Source organism: Danio aesculapii, chromosome 9, assembly GCF_903798145.1.
Source record: "Danio aesculapii chromosome 9, fDanAes4.1, whole genome shotgun sequence".
Taxonomy (NCBI): Eukaryota; Metazoa; Chordata; class Actinopteri; order Cypriniformes; family Danionidae; genus Danio; species Danio aesculapii.
In genome coordinates this window covers 3416302-3430096 of record NC_079443.1, presented here as the reverse complement: position 1 = coordinate 3430096, position 13795 = coordinate 3416302, and the positions used below count along the sequence as shown (strand labels likewise).

Here is a 13795-nt window from a genome sequence, read left to right as displayed (position 1 = left end):
CCTAAGCTAATTAAATCTAACAATCTGCAAATATTTAGACTTTAAAGGCTCTATCTGGTTGGACAGATTGGGATAACAGGACACACAAATGTTTGGCACATAAACTTAACTTAATTTACTGCATATGTTTACGATATGTATATTGCATGTAAAAATAACCATAAATTATAATAGCAATAACGATACTTTTATATATACCGCGATATAAATACATATATGTATATATATATTTATATTTATCTGTAATAAATGAGTTACATCAAAAGTAATCCACAAGTAATCTAAAAGTACTCCACATGCATTACCAAATACAAGTAATAATCTCTACAATATGTACATTGCATATACTACTATCGCGATAACGATACTTTATATAATATAGTTTCTTTCTCTTTTTATAACATTGACTACGTTTACATGGACATCAGTAATTATTTGCCTTAATCTAATTAAGACAATAATAAGATTAAGGCGTTTACAGGAGTTGCTTTCTTTCATGATCCCGTTTTACATGCTATAGCGCAAAATTAGATTAACGTCATTGTGTCACCGCGCTATCCGCATTTCCTCCGGAGTTTCATGTAATTTCAGGTGTTTCATTATTAATTTGTCGACTTTAACTGCGGTTTGACACTTTCACTTTCATTCAGGCATGCCCCCCATGACAAACGAGATATTGGATGCATCTATGAACTGCTGGGAGAGTGTTGATTTACTGGAAGTTCATACCGCATGCTGAATGGAAGAAAAAGCCTCCGCATTTCACGATGCAGGTGTCTGTGGTCTGCACTGACTCGGTAGGTGCAAAGAGTGTCAAACAGCTGTGTGTGTGTGTTTGTGTGTGACTATCCTGTCGCAAAACGCGGCGAAAAGCCTTACATGACGGTAATAGTTCGATTAAGGTGTTTGCATAATAATGCGACTAAAATCGGTATACTCCACACGTCTTAATTCGATTTCTCTTTAGTTCGATTATGACCTTAATAGGATTAAATTAATCTAAAATTGCTATTTACATGGTCTGCTCTTAATCAGAGTATTGTTTTAATCGCATTAAATTCGAATTATTGGTGTCTATGTAAACGTAGTCAGTGTGGTACACAAAAAATCCCATTCACATGTGTAATAAGTGAGTTACGTCAAAAGTAATCTAAAAGTAGTTCACATGCGTTAGCAAATACAAGTAATCATCTCTATGATATGTATATTGCATATACTATTATCATGATGGTTCTGTGGGTCTCGTCTATCAAATCTGAGCTTTAATTTGAATTTTATATTGGGTTTAAGTCAGGTGATTGGCTGGGCCATTCTACAGCTTGATTTTCTTTCTCTGAAAGCATTTGAGAGTTTTCTTGGCTGTGTTTTGGATCATTGTCTTGCTGAAATGTCCACCCTGGTTTCATCTTCATCCTCCTGATAATGTAGATGTTGGACTGAAGCAGCTGATATTCATTTACACTAAGGAAGGGCAGAGGGTTGCTGAAGAACTACTGAGAGATTTCAGCTGCTGTCTGTGCTTTCCATGACCTCCCTTTCTTCATGTGTTCAATACTTTTTCCCTGCATCATTTCATTTTATCATGCATAACGTAGTTTGTAAACTAATTCGATTTGTTTTCTGTGCATATATGGATTTCTTTGGTTGTTACCAACATCCGGTGAACATTTAAAGTCAACGGCATCTTTAGAAATATGTTTCCTGAGATTAATGGTGACCTGAGTAATACTTATTTACCCCGCCGTAAATAATAACAATATATTAGCCCTAATCCTTATTGAAATTGTGAAAAACACAGATGATCTGGTACCTCTTTAAACCTGAACGTTAGCTGCGTGGTGTCCATGTTGGACGGCAGGAACATGTCCTCACTTTCGGGCAGATCGTACACTTCCACATTCCTCCTGCAGAAGCTGGAACCCAGGATGCCATCCTCGCCCCCTTCCTCCTCGTCCTCGTAGTGCTCGTCCTATGAAGACACAATGACACAACCGAATACAATCAGTCTAAAAATAGAGCAAAGTTGAGAAATAAGTTATGAATTAACATAAATAACCGAAACCATGATTCATCTTCCTCTTGTTGTACTGGTAATACATTAACCATTCAGTATTTAGGAGTTAAGCGTACCTGCTCGGCCAGGTAGCACAAACGCAGTGTTTCGAGCGCAGCTCTAAACAAGCCTATTTGTGTTCTGAATAGACTCACAAATCTGTTTCCTCATACAACATGGTGGATTTTTGCATAGTTTTGCATACTTGTGAACATTGAACACAAAGCAGCTCTGGAGAACTTAATGTATGGTTGAAAATGTCTGAAGATGCTTCTGCAACTGCAGTATTTGAGTCTAAATGTGTGATTAATCTAGTAAAATTATAGGAAGTTTGATTGATTACACTGATCTACATTGTGTACTTTCAATATTGCAGTGTTTCATGAAGCAAAGCAGATGAAATGACTGGATTTCTTAAAGATTAACCTGAGTGCACCATATATATATATATATATATATATATATATATATATATATATATATATATATATATATATATATATATATATATATTAGGGGTTTAACGACTTTAGATTTTTTGGAAGTTGACTGTTTTGTTATCGAGGTTGAGTTGACGTTGACTTCAGTCTTCCCGGTTTCTGCGTGCTTCACGATTAATTTACAAAATATGTCCGTGTCTACGCTTCGCAACGGGCAACAGCCAATAACTTTTCCAGGGTTGTGTTAACATGATTGGTTAGCATATGCTCTAGGGTATTTGCCCATGGAAACCTAACTGGCTTCTGTTTGACGATTTAAAGTTCACTCAAAGTTCACGTGAATCTTTGACGCGGACATAAGAAAAATAACGTTTAAAAAATGACTTTTAATAATCTGAGGGCAGTTTCATTTAGCGAACCACCTTCGTATGTAAAGCTGCCATGTAGCAGAGGTCAAAAACACGTGATCTACGCAGCACGACTAGTCGACGTCAATCAAAAAGTGTCACAGCAGAGCATTAAAGTCTAGTCGGTGTGACCCCTAATATATATATATATATATATATATATATATATATATATATATATATATATATATATATATATATATATATATATATATATATATATATTGATATATAAGCGTAAATAAAAACATGGTATGTCTATTTTATGTTGTCAAAATTTGGTTTCGACCATAAAACAAGATCCTCCACATTGGCTCTTAAAGCGTCATTCTCCTCCGCTACCGACGTCAACTTCGACTGAATATTTGTGACGTCTTGGTTATAAGGGGATATCCTGTCACTGTGATCGTCACTCCATGACAGTGATGGTGGATGCTTGTGCCGCCAACATGGACTCAATAGAGGCAATCGACAAACTAAGAGCCTTCAAAGATGAATTCAACAGTGCACCAAGTTCACCAGGAATGTTTTTTCTCAATTTATCCAGCTCGCTGACGAGTTTGTCATACATTAGCAGGGATGTGACATTCGCCATGTTGCTGCCATCGAGGCCAAGATGGCAAACTTTGGTCTGAGAGTTATGTTTACCACCGGCACGGGTTCCTTTGCTCATTGGAACAAGATGATTGAACAAAAGTGAAATGTTAAAGAGAAAATAATTGCCAAAAAAGGTGGTATATTCGTACAGTAATGAAAATTGCCTCAGAGCGCTGACACCATGCATCTCTCCACCACATGACGAAACCGGAAGCTGCCATTCTACAGTTAACCAGTCATTCAGTCCTTGTTAGTTACTGAAATACTTCAGTCTGATAATGAATCAAAATGACCTGACAAAAATGATTATTTGTATCAATTTAGTAGATTATTACTTATTTATTAATGTATGACGTCTACTTTTACAGTACTTATGACGTAACTCATTTATTACAGATGTGAATGGGATTTATGTGTACCACACTGATATGCAAAAATAAGAAAATAGGAAATATACTCAATTTGTTATCACTATTATGAAATGTATTAAATTCTAATTATGCCATGGTTTCTAAAACTACTCTTATTATGTACAAATCAAATACTTAATTAAATAATTAAGTGTAAAATCCACAAATTCACAGAAATGTATTTACACATGGTCAATTCATATTCTGAATATAGCCAAAGTGTAATTGAAAGAGTTACAGTACCAGTTTTTAGCATGATAAAAATGTAAAAGTTAGGTATAATCAACAAATTATGCCTCTATTTATGGAATAATATTTAATCATGTAAATTATCCAAAAATAACTGCAATCACTACCATTTTATATTGTAAAATAATTACAATATTTAATTATTGAACTACGATAATGCCCTCAAATGACATTTAATCAATTACTACACAGCATTAGATGCAATAACTTGATAACCATAACTACTTGTGATATCGGAAATATGACTTAAAGCAAGCTAATTATTATACATTCTAATTAAGAGTTCATAATAAATGCAAATAAAATTCAAATAGTCTTCAATCCTTAATTATAAATGAACAGGAACATACAAAAGTGTCCATATATTAACCTACAAACTAACTCTAAATGCTTCACACGTTTATAAAAGAGTGCTTACACGATTTACAAGTTTGCAGTGATACTGACAGGACTACGGACCGTATATAAGGTTTGTGATGTGTGTGTGTGTGTGTGTGTGTGTGTGTATGTGTGTGTCTGACCTCTTCAGTAGACTGCTCGTACGTGTCGTCCCCCTGTTGCTGCTGTCGCTCCTGCTCAAGGGTCTCGCTTATCAGCCGAGCCACTTCACTCTGAGTCCCTGGCTTCTCTCGGCCAATCAGAAACCTGCACACGGTTGATTGACAAGTGCATGATGACACTCATAACTTATACTGATCAGGTGGAGAAGAAACAACGGAGACTGTGTGTATGTGTGCGTGTGCACATTGTTTATTTGCATATGGTGAACTCAACGCCTTCAGTCCACAGCCTACAGCAAAGTAAGAGTTATTTATATATATTTATTTATACATATTTACACACATATATATATATATATATATATATATATATATATATATATATATATATATATATACACAGTTGAAGTCAGAAGTATTAGCCCCCCTGCTTATTTTTTTTCTCCCCAAACAGAAATTAGGGGAAAAAAATAACAGGGGGGCTAATAATTCTGACTTCAACTGTGTATATATATATATATATATATATATATATATATATATATATATATATATATATATATATATATATATATATATATATATATATATATATATCCATATATATACATTTATATATATCCATATATATACATTTATATATATCCATATATATATATATATATATATATATATATATATATATATATATATATATATATATATATATATATATATATATATACATCTTACATCCAGTGTTGTGTTCATATTTATGATTATGTTTATGAATGTTGCACTGTGGTCGTGCAAGACATGACATTTTGTTCCAATAAAATGACAATAAAGCTCAACTTGACTTGAATTGACTTGAGAAGACCAACCTGACAGATCCCTTGGTGTTCTTGAGGACGGTCGCAGCAAAGAGTTGCGTCACACCAACCAGACTGATGCCGTCCACCTCCACAATCTGATCGTTCACCTGGATCCTGCAGCACAACAAGGAGATGAAAAAATATTGCATATAGCCACCATTGGAGTATACTTACAAACACCTCAAACTAGTGTCTAAAATCTGCCTGACCTGAAAGACATGTATTTCAGTATTCTGATGTACTTCTAACTGAAATGGAATATTGAGTGGGAGACTTTTTCCGCATCATTCCCTCATAGCAAACAAGCAGTAAGAGGCTTTACATAGTTATAGTTATATATAGTAAGAATATTGTGTCTGAAGCCATCAAACAGACATCAACAGAGAATGAGCCACTCCTAACGACTTCAGATTACCCAAAACGTTTTTTTTTTTCAGTAGATTAACTTGCCAGGATCAATTGTTTACACAAAGAATAACAATGTGCACTGGCAAAACTAACATTGTAAGCATTCCTGCTGTTTTATATGACATTCAATATCAACAGACATATCAATATCAACAATTTTGCTTAATGTGTTGGAAGACCTTTTCTTTGGATCTGCATTAATTAAAAAAAACTCAATTGGAAATACAAGGTCCTGTTGCATATGCTGGAATAATCACTGCATCAATGTAGAACTTGCAATCAAACACACCATATGATCCACATTTTGGAATAATTTAGATTCGAAACAAACCAAGTCAGTCTCTTCACATGTTTCACAGTTTATGTGGGAAACACAGTTGTGTGATCAGTAGTAAATCTTCTCTGAAAGCTAGAGGATGCTCTCGCACACAGAAAATACAAACACCCACATAGAAGTGGAAATCCCCATAGTGTTACATTATAAACAGAAGATTTACATACTTAATTGAATAAGTGTGACTTATAAATCCCACGACTCAAGAATCTTATCTTAAAAGGATTTGTTTCAAACACTTGGCTGAAGTTATAAAACTAATTGTGTTATTAAAAGGACCGGAGTTGGACCAATCAGAAGAACTCGGAGGCAGGGCAAGCATTGCAAGCTTCTGTTTACAGTAGCATGTTGGTATGACGGTTTTATTTGATAGCAACATAATGAAGGCACTTTTTTAAAACTATTCCTCAAAACATGATTAAAAATACGCAAATCCAATTTGTAAACTCAAAACACGATTCATAAATACACAAAATCCAATTCATAAACTCAAAATACGATTCGTAAATAGACAAATCCAATTTTTAAACTCAAACCACACTATTCGTAAATACACAAAATCCAATTCGTAAACTCAAAACACGATTCAAAAATACACAAATCTAATTCGTAAACTCAAAGCACGATTCAAAAATACACAAATCTAATTCGTAAACTCAAAACACGATTCGTAAATACACAAAATCTAATTCGTAAACTCAAAACACAATTCAAAAATACACAAATCTAATTCGTAAACCCAAAACACGATTCGTAAATACACAAAATCCAATTCGTAAACTCAAAACACGATTCAAAAATACACAAATCCAATTCGTAAACTCAAAACACGATTCAAAAATACACAAATCTAATTCGTAAACTCAAAACACGATTCAAAAATACACAAATCCAATTCGTAAACTCAAAACACGATTAAAAAATACACAAATCCAGTTTTTAAACTCAAACCACACTATTCGTAAATACACAAAATCCAATTCGTAACTCAAAACACGATTCAAAAATACACAAATCTAAATCGAAAACTCAAAACCCGATTCGTAATCACACAAATCCAGTTCGTAAACTCAAAACACGATTCAAAAATACACAAATCTAATTCGTAAACTCAAAACCCGATTCGTAATCACATAAATCCAATTTGTAAACTCAAAACACGATTCATAAATACACAAAATCCAATTCATAAACTCAAAATACGATTCGTAAATAGACAAATCCAATTTTTAAACTCAAACCACACTATTCGTAAATACACAAAATCCAATTCGTAAACTCAAAACACGATTCAAAAATACACAAATCTAATTCGTAAACTCAAAGCACGATTCAAAAATACACAAATCTAATTCGTAAACTCAAAACACGATTCGCAAATACACAAAATCCAATTCGTAAACTCAAAACACGATTCAAAAATACACAAATCTAATTCGTAAACTCAAAACACGATTCAAAAATACACAAATCTAATTCGTAAACTCAAAACACGATTCAAAAATACACAAATCCAATTCGTAAACTCAAAACACGATTAAAAAATACACAAATCTAATTCGTAAACTCAAAACACGATTCAAAAATACACAAATCCAATTCGTAAACTCAAAACACGATTCAAAAATACACAAATCTAATTCGTAAACTCAAAACACGATTCAAAAATACACAAATCCAATTCGTAAACTCAAAACACGATTAAAAAATACACAAATCCAGTTTTTAAACTCAAACCACACTATTCGTAAATACACAAAATCCAATTCGTAACTCAAAACACGATTCAAAAATACACAAATCTAAATCGAAAACTCAAAACCCGATTCGTAATCACACAAATCCAGTTCGTAAACTCAAAACACGATTCAAAAATACACAAATCTAATTCGTAAACTCAAAACCCGATTTGTAATCACATAAATCCAATTTGTAAACTCAAAACACGATTCATAAATACACAAAATCCAATTCATAAACTCAAAATACGATTCGTAAATAGACAAATCCAATTTTTAAACTCAAACCACACTATTCGTAAATACACAAAATCCAATTCGTAAACTCAAAACACGATTCAAAAATACACAAATCTAATTCGTAAACTCAAAGCACGATTCAAAAATACACAAATCTAATTCGTAAACTCAAAACACGATTCGCAAATACACAAAATCCAATTCGTAAACTCAAAACACGATTCAAAAATACACAAATCTAATTCGTAAACTCAAAACACGATTCAAAAATACACAAATCCAATTCGTAAACTCAAAACACGATTAAAAAATACACAAATCTAATTCGTAAACTCAAAACACGATTCAAAAATACACAAATCCAATTCGTAAACTCAAAACACGATTCAAAAATACACAAATCTAATTCGTAAACTCAAAACACGATTCAAAAATACACAAATCCAATTCGTAAACTCAAAACACGATTAAAAAATACACAAATCCAGTTTTTAAACTCAAACCACACTATTCGTAAATACACAAAATCCAATTCGTAACTCAAAACACGATTCAAAAATACACAAATCTAAATCGAAAACTCAAAACCCGATTCGTAATCACACAAATCCAGTTCGTAAACTCAAAACACGATTCAAAAATACACAAATCTAATTCGTAAACTCAAAACCCGATTCGTAATCACATAAATCCAGTTCGTAAACTCAAAACACGATTCGTAAATACACAAAATCCAGTTCGTAAACTCAAAACACCATTCAAAATTACACAAATTTAATTCCTTTGTGAATTCACAAATTGTGTGTGTATTTCTGAATCGCGTTTTGAATAAAAAAAAAATGGATTATGTGCATGTGAATTGTTGTGTTGCATGTATGAATTTCATTTTGTAAGTGTATTATTTTTGAGACTGATCTGGCTCCACATATTCATTCCATGCCCCACACACTGTTGTAAATGGCCTGCTAAATGCGGCCTGTGACATGTGGATTACATGAGAAACACATGTTCATGACACTGTGAATAAGTAATCACACACAGACTTCCAGCACTTCTCAAACCTAATCTAAACCCACCACCCAAAACTACATCATAACCTGTTTATGACTGACACCTCGGAGGCCTGAACCCCAGCTGGGCTGCTTTTCCAAACAGCAGAGAGTGTTTCAAACAGATTAGGCTTTGGAAAAAGGAAAGCAAGGCCTTCAGCAGCTGGCAGAGAGTGCTGAGATTCACAGGGCAAAGGAAGTGGGTGTTTTCCATACAGCGACATTGAAATGCAGTGTATTTGGACAGGCGATGTTCAACAGCCCATCAGAGAGATCAAACATATGGCCCTCAGGAAGAAGACATGAAGACATGTCCACCTCTACTGCAGCTGCTACATGACCCCAAACACAACTCACTAGCATATATATATATATATATATATATATATATATATATATATATATATATATATATATATATATATATATATATATATATATATATATATATATATACATATATATATATACATATACATATATATATACACACACACACACATATATATATATTTATATATATATATATACATATATATACATATATATACACTTATGTCACTTATGTTCACTAAAGCTGTATGTATTTAAGCCTACATCCTCATGCTTTAAAAAAAGAGAATAGAAAGAGTATTTGTATTTATTTATAATGAGAAAAAAAGTGTGTTCTTGACTTGACTAATCAGAACAATACTCTTCCAGTCTCAGAGACAACTACAGTGTTTTAGGGTCAAAGCTCACACTGCAGGGAATTAAGATCATAGAAATATACATGCATTCTGTCATTAATTTGTACAAAATGTTTAGGATACACCAACAGCAGATTAATAGTGTGTCAACTCTGTTACTGTGACATTTTAGTAAATAGTTCTCTTCAGTTTTTAAAAACAATAATATTATGAAAATAAATTAAATTGTGTTTTAGACACGCCATGTGGTGTTTAGGTTGAGGTTAGCATCTTAAACTAAAGTGCAAAATAGTGGAAACTCTGTTACTGTCTGCTATGGTCAACTCTGTTACTGTCTGCTATGGTCAACTCTGTTACTGTCTGCTATGGTCAACTCTGTTACTGTCTGCTATGGTCAACTCTGTTACTGTCTGCTATGGTCAACTCTGTTAGTGTCTGCTATGGTCAACTCTGTTACTGTCTGCTATGGTCAACTCTGTTACTGTCTGCTATGGTCAACTCTGTTACTGTCTGCTATGGTCAACTCTGTTACTGTCTGCTATGGTCAACTCTGTTACTGTCTGCTATGGTCAACTCTGTTAGTGTCTGTTACTGTCAACTCTGTTACTGTCAACTCTGTTACTGTCTGCTATGGTCAACTCTGTTAGTGTCTGTTACTGTCAACTCTGTTACTGTCAACTCTGTTACTGTCTGCTACTGTTAACTCTGCTACTGTCGGCTACGGTCAACTCTGTTACTGTCTGCTACTGTCTGTTATGGTCAACTCTGTTACTGTCAACTCTGTTACTGTCTGCTACTGTCTGTTATGGTCAACTCTGTTACTGTCAACTCTGTTACTGTCTGCTACGGTCAACCCTGTTACTGTCTGCTACTGTTAACTCTGCTACTGTCTGCTACGGTCAACTCTGTTACTGTCTGCTACTGTCTGTTATGGTCAACTCTGTTACTGTCAACTCTGTTACTGTCTGCTACGGTCAACCCTGTTACTGTCTGCTACTGTCAACTCTGCTACTGTCTGCTACGGTCAACTCTGTTACTGTCTGTTACTGTCAACTCTGCTACTGTCTGCTATGGTCAACTCTGTTAGTGTCTGTTACTGTCAACTCTGTTACTGTCAACTCTGTTACTGTCTGCTACTGTTAACTCTGCTACGGTCAACTCTGTTACTGTCTGCTACTGTTAACTGTGCTACTGTCTGCTACGGTCAACTCTGTTACTGTCTGCTATGGTCAACTCTGTTAGTGTCTGTTACTGTCAACTCTGTTACTGTCTGCTATGGTCAACTCTGTTAGTGTCTGTTACAGTCAACTCTGTTACTGTCTGCTACGGTCAACTCTGTTACTGTCTGCTACGGTCAACTCTGTTACTGTCAACTCTGTTACTGTCTGCTACGGTCAACTCTGTTACTGTCTGTTACTGTCAACTCTGTTACTGTCTGCTACGGTCAACTCTGTTACTGTCTGTTACTGTCAACTCTGTTACTGTCTGCTACGGTCAACTCTGTTACTGTCTGCTACGGTCAACTCTGCTACTGTCTGCTACGGTCAACTCTGTTACTGTCTGCTATGGTCAACTCTGTTAGTGTCTGTTACTGTCTGCTACGGTCAATTCTGTTACTGTCTGCTACGGTCAACTCTGCTACTGTCTGCTACGGTCAACTCTGTTACTGTCTGCTACTGTCTGCTACGGTCAATTCTGTTACTGTCTGCTACTGTCTGCTATGGTCAACTCTGTTACTGTCAACTCTGTTACTGTCAACTCTGTTACTGTCTGCTACGGTCAACCCTGTTACTGTCTGCTACTGTCAACTCTGCTACTGTCTGCTACGGTCAACTCTGCTACTGTCTGCTACGGTCAACTCTGTTACTGTCTGCTACTGTCTGCTATGGTCGACCCTGTTACTGTCTGCTACTGCCAACTCTGCTACTGTCAACTCTGTTACTTTCAACTCTGTTAGTGTCAACTCAGTGTCTGTTACTGTCAACTCTGTCAGTTTATGTTAAGTCAACTTTGTTACCATCAACCCTGTCACTGTCTGTTACTTTCAACTCAGTTATTGTTAACTGTTAGTGTGTTACTGTCAGCTCTGTCAGTGTCTGTTACTGTCAACTCTGTTGTTGTCAACTCTGTTACTGTCAGAATATTTTTTTTCTAATATGATCATTTGTTTTTAATGTAATGTTACTTTTTTATGTAACAATTGAATATCACTATAATAACATAATATATATAATATATATATATACTATACTATATATACGCCATAATATATATAATATAACTATAGATCAATAATTACTGTACGGATCAAACCTAATGTGAAATTCAACTGTACTGTAATAATCTATGTGATAATCCTCTAAAGATCTCACCTGCTATCTCTCTCTGCAGCTCCGTCCTCTGTGATGGTTTTGACGAAGATGCCCAGTTTCTCCAGACCCTGGTCTGCACCAACACCCATCCCAATTATGCTGATCCCCAGCCCTTTATCACCTACACACAGAGAATCAATTACATGTTACAATTACATTTCACAGTTTTGATAAAAATATTTTGCTAAGGCTCAAACAGTGAATCCTGGCAATTGCAAGACCAAGGTCCTGGGTTTGATTCTGAGGTGAAGCAAGAGTACTACTTGGAATAAATGCATACATGAATACATGTACATATAAATTATTTTTACAAACATACTCCAACACACTCCTAGTTCAAACAAAACATTCACTGAAATAAATGTTTATTAACGGTTTATGGTTGTAATTATTTATAAAAGAACATCAACTTTACAAAAAATAATAAAGTAGTAATCAAGTAATTAATAAGTAAGTAATAAGTAATCAATAACAGAATTTTCATTTGGGTGAACTAACCCTTTAAGCTTGGCTAAAGTAAAACCCCAGGATTCTATTTAACAGGAGTTTAAGTTGTTCAGTGTGGTTCAAGGCTTCACCTTTCTCAATCTCCACAGGAAACACATCCATCTTCTCCACCCGCTTCTCCAGCTCGTACTCCGCAGACGCCGCCACGGGATCCACATCATCATTCCTGCGGTCATAGTCTTCATTAGAGAAGGTCCTGTACACCTGAGAGACCCCAAACACAACACACGACTGGTTAAGATCAATGACCGATAATAATAACACACAAGAACTACACATTTACTTTGAAAATCTTTAAAACTGCTTATTATGTGCTTCATTAAGATGAGATTATTGCAAAACCATGAAGAACACTCAAACCAAAGCATCAAAGCTGTAATCAGTTTCTCTACAGTCCTGCCAATACACGGCTTCCTTTCGTCAACAATAACATCTCCGTGAAAGAAGCACTTGTCCAGTCGAGTAACTGAAAACGTGATTGATAATACTTGTCTTGCTATACCTGAAAATACACTGCTCTGGGTATATTTCGTTGCTTGTTTCAGATGACCACTAGAGGGTGCTGTCTACATCTTTGAAAATCTTAAATACGTTACTTACGGTATGTTTCGCTGTTCGTCCACTTATCGTACAGATCAGCTAGCTAACCACTAACGTAAAGCCTTCCCCAAACCCAACCAATAGTGTTTTCAAAAATACACTGCTCTGGGTATATTTCGTTGCTTGTTTCAGATGACCACTAGAGGGTGCTGTCTACATCTTTGAAAATCTTAAATACGTTACTTACGGTATGTTTCGCTGTTCGTCCACTTATCATACAGATCAGCTAGAGAACCACTAACGTAAAGCCTTCCCCGAACCCAACCAATAGTGTTTTCAAAATCAAAAGTGAGAGAAAAGTGCACTGCGCCGATGTAGATTTACCTTGGTTTTACATTGCTTCATTT

At 34.9% G+C, this 13795-nt stretch overlaps 1 protein-coding gene across 4 annotated transcripts in view; it reads right to left on the bottom strand.

Moving 5' to 3' along the window:
* The window catches only part of ppp1r9ala (protein phosphatase 1 regulatory subunit 9A-like A), an 83228-nt gene that overhangs the window by 26872 nt on the left and 42561 nt on the right, over positions 1 to 13795 (bottom strand). For all 4 annotated transcript variants that reach the window (XM_056464673.1, XM_056464675.1, XM_056464676.1 and 1 more), the window contains exons 3-7: positions 12920 to 13052; positions 12342 to 12462; positions 5520 to 5624; positions 4678 to 4801; positions 1811 to 1969 (exon numbers count right to left, since the gene is read on the bottom strand). In XM_056464673.1, coding sequence (XP_056320648.1) covers positions 1811 to 1969; positions 4678 to 4801; positions 5520 to 5624; positions 12342 to 12462; positions 12920 to 13052 — 642 coding nt within the window. The remainder of the gene's footprint in view (positions 1 to 1810; positions 1970 to 4677; positions 4802 to 5519; positions 5625 to 12341; positions 12463 to 12919; positions 13053 to 13795) is intronic.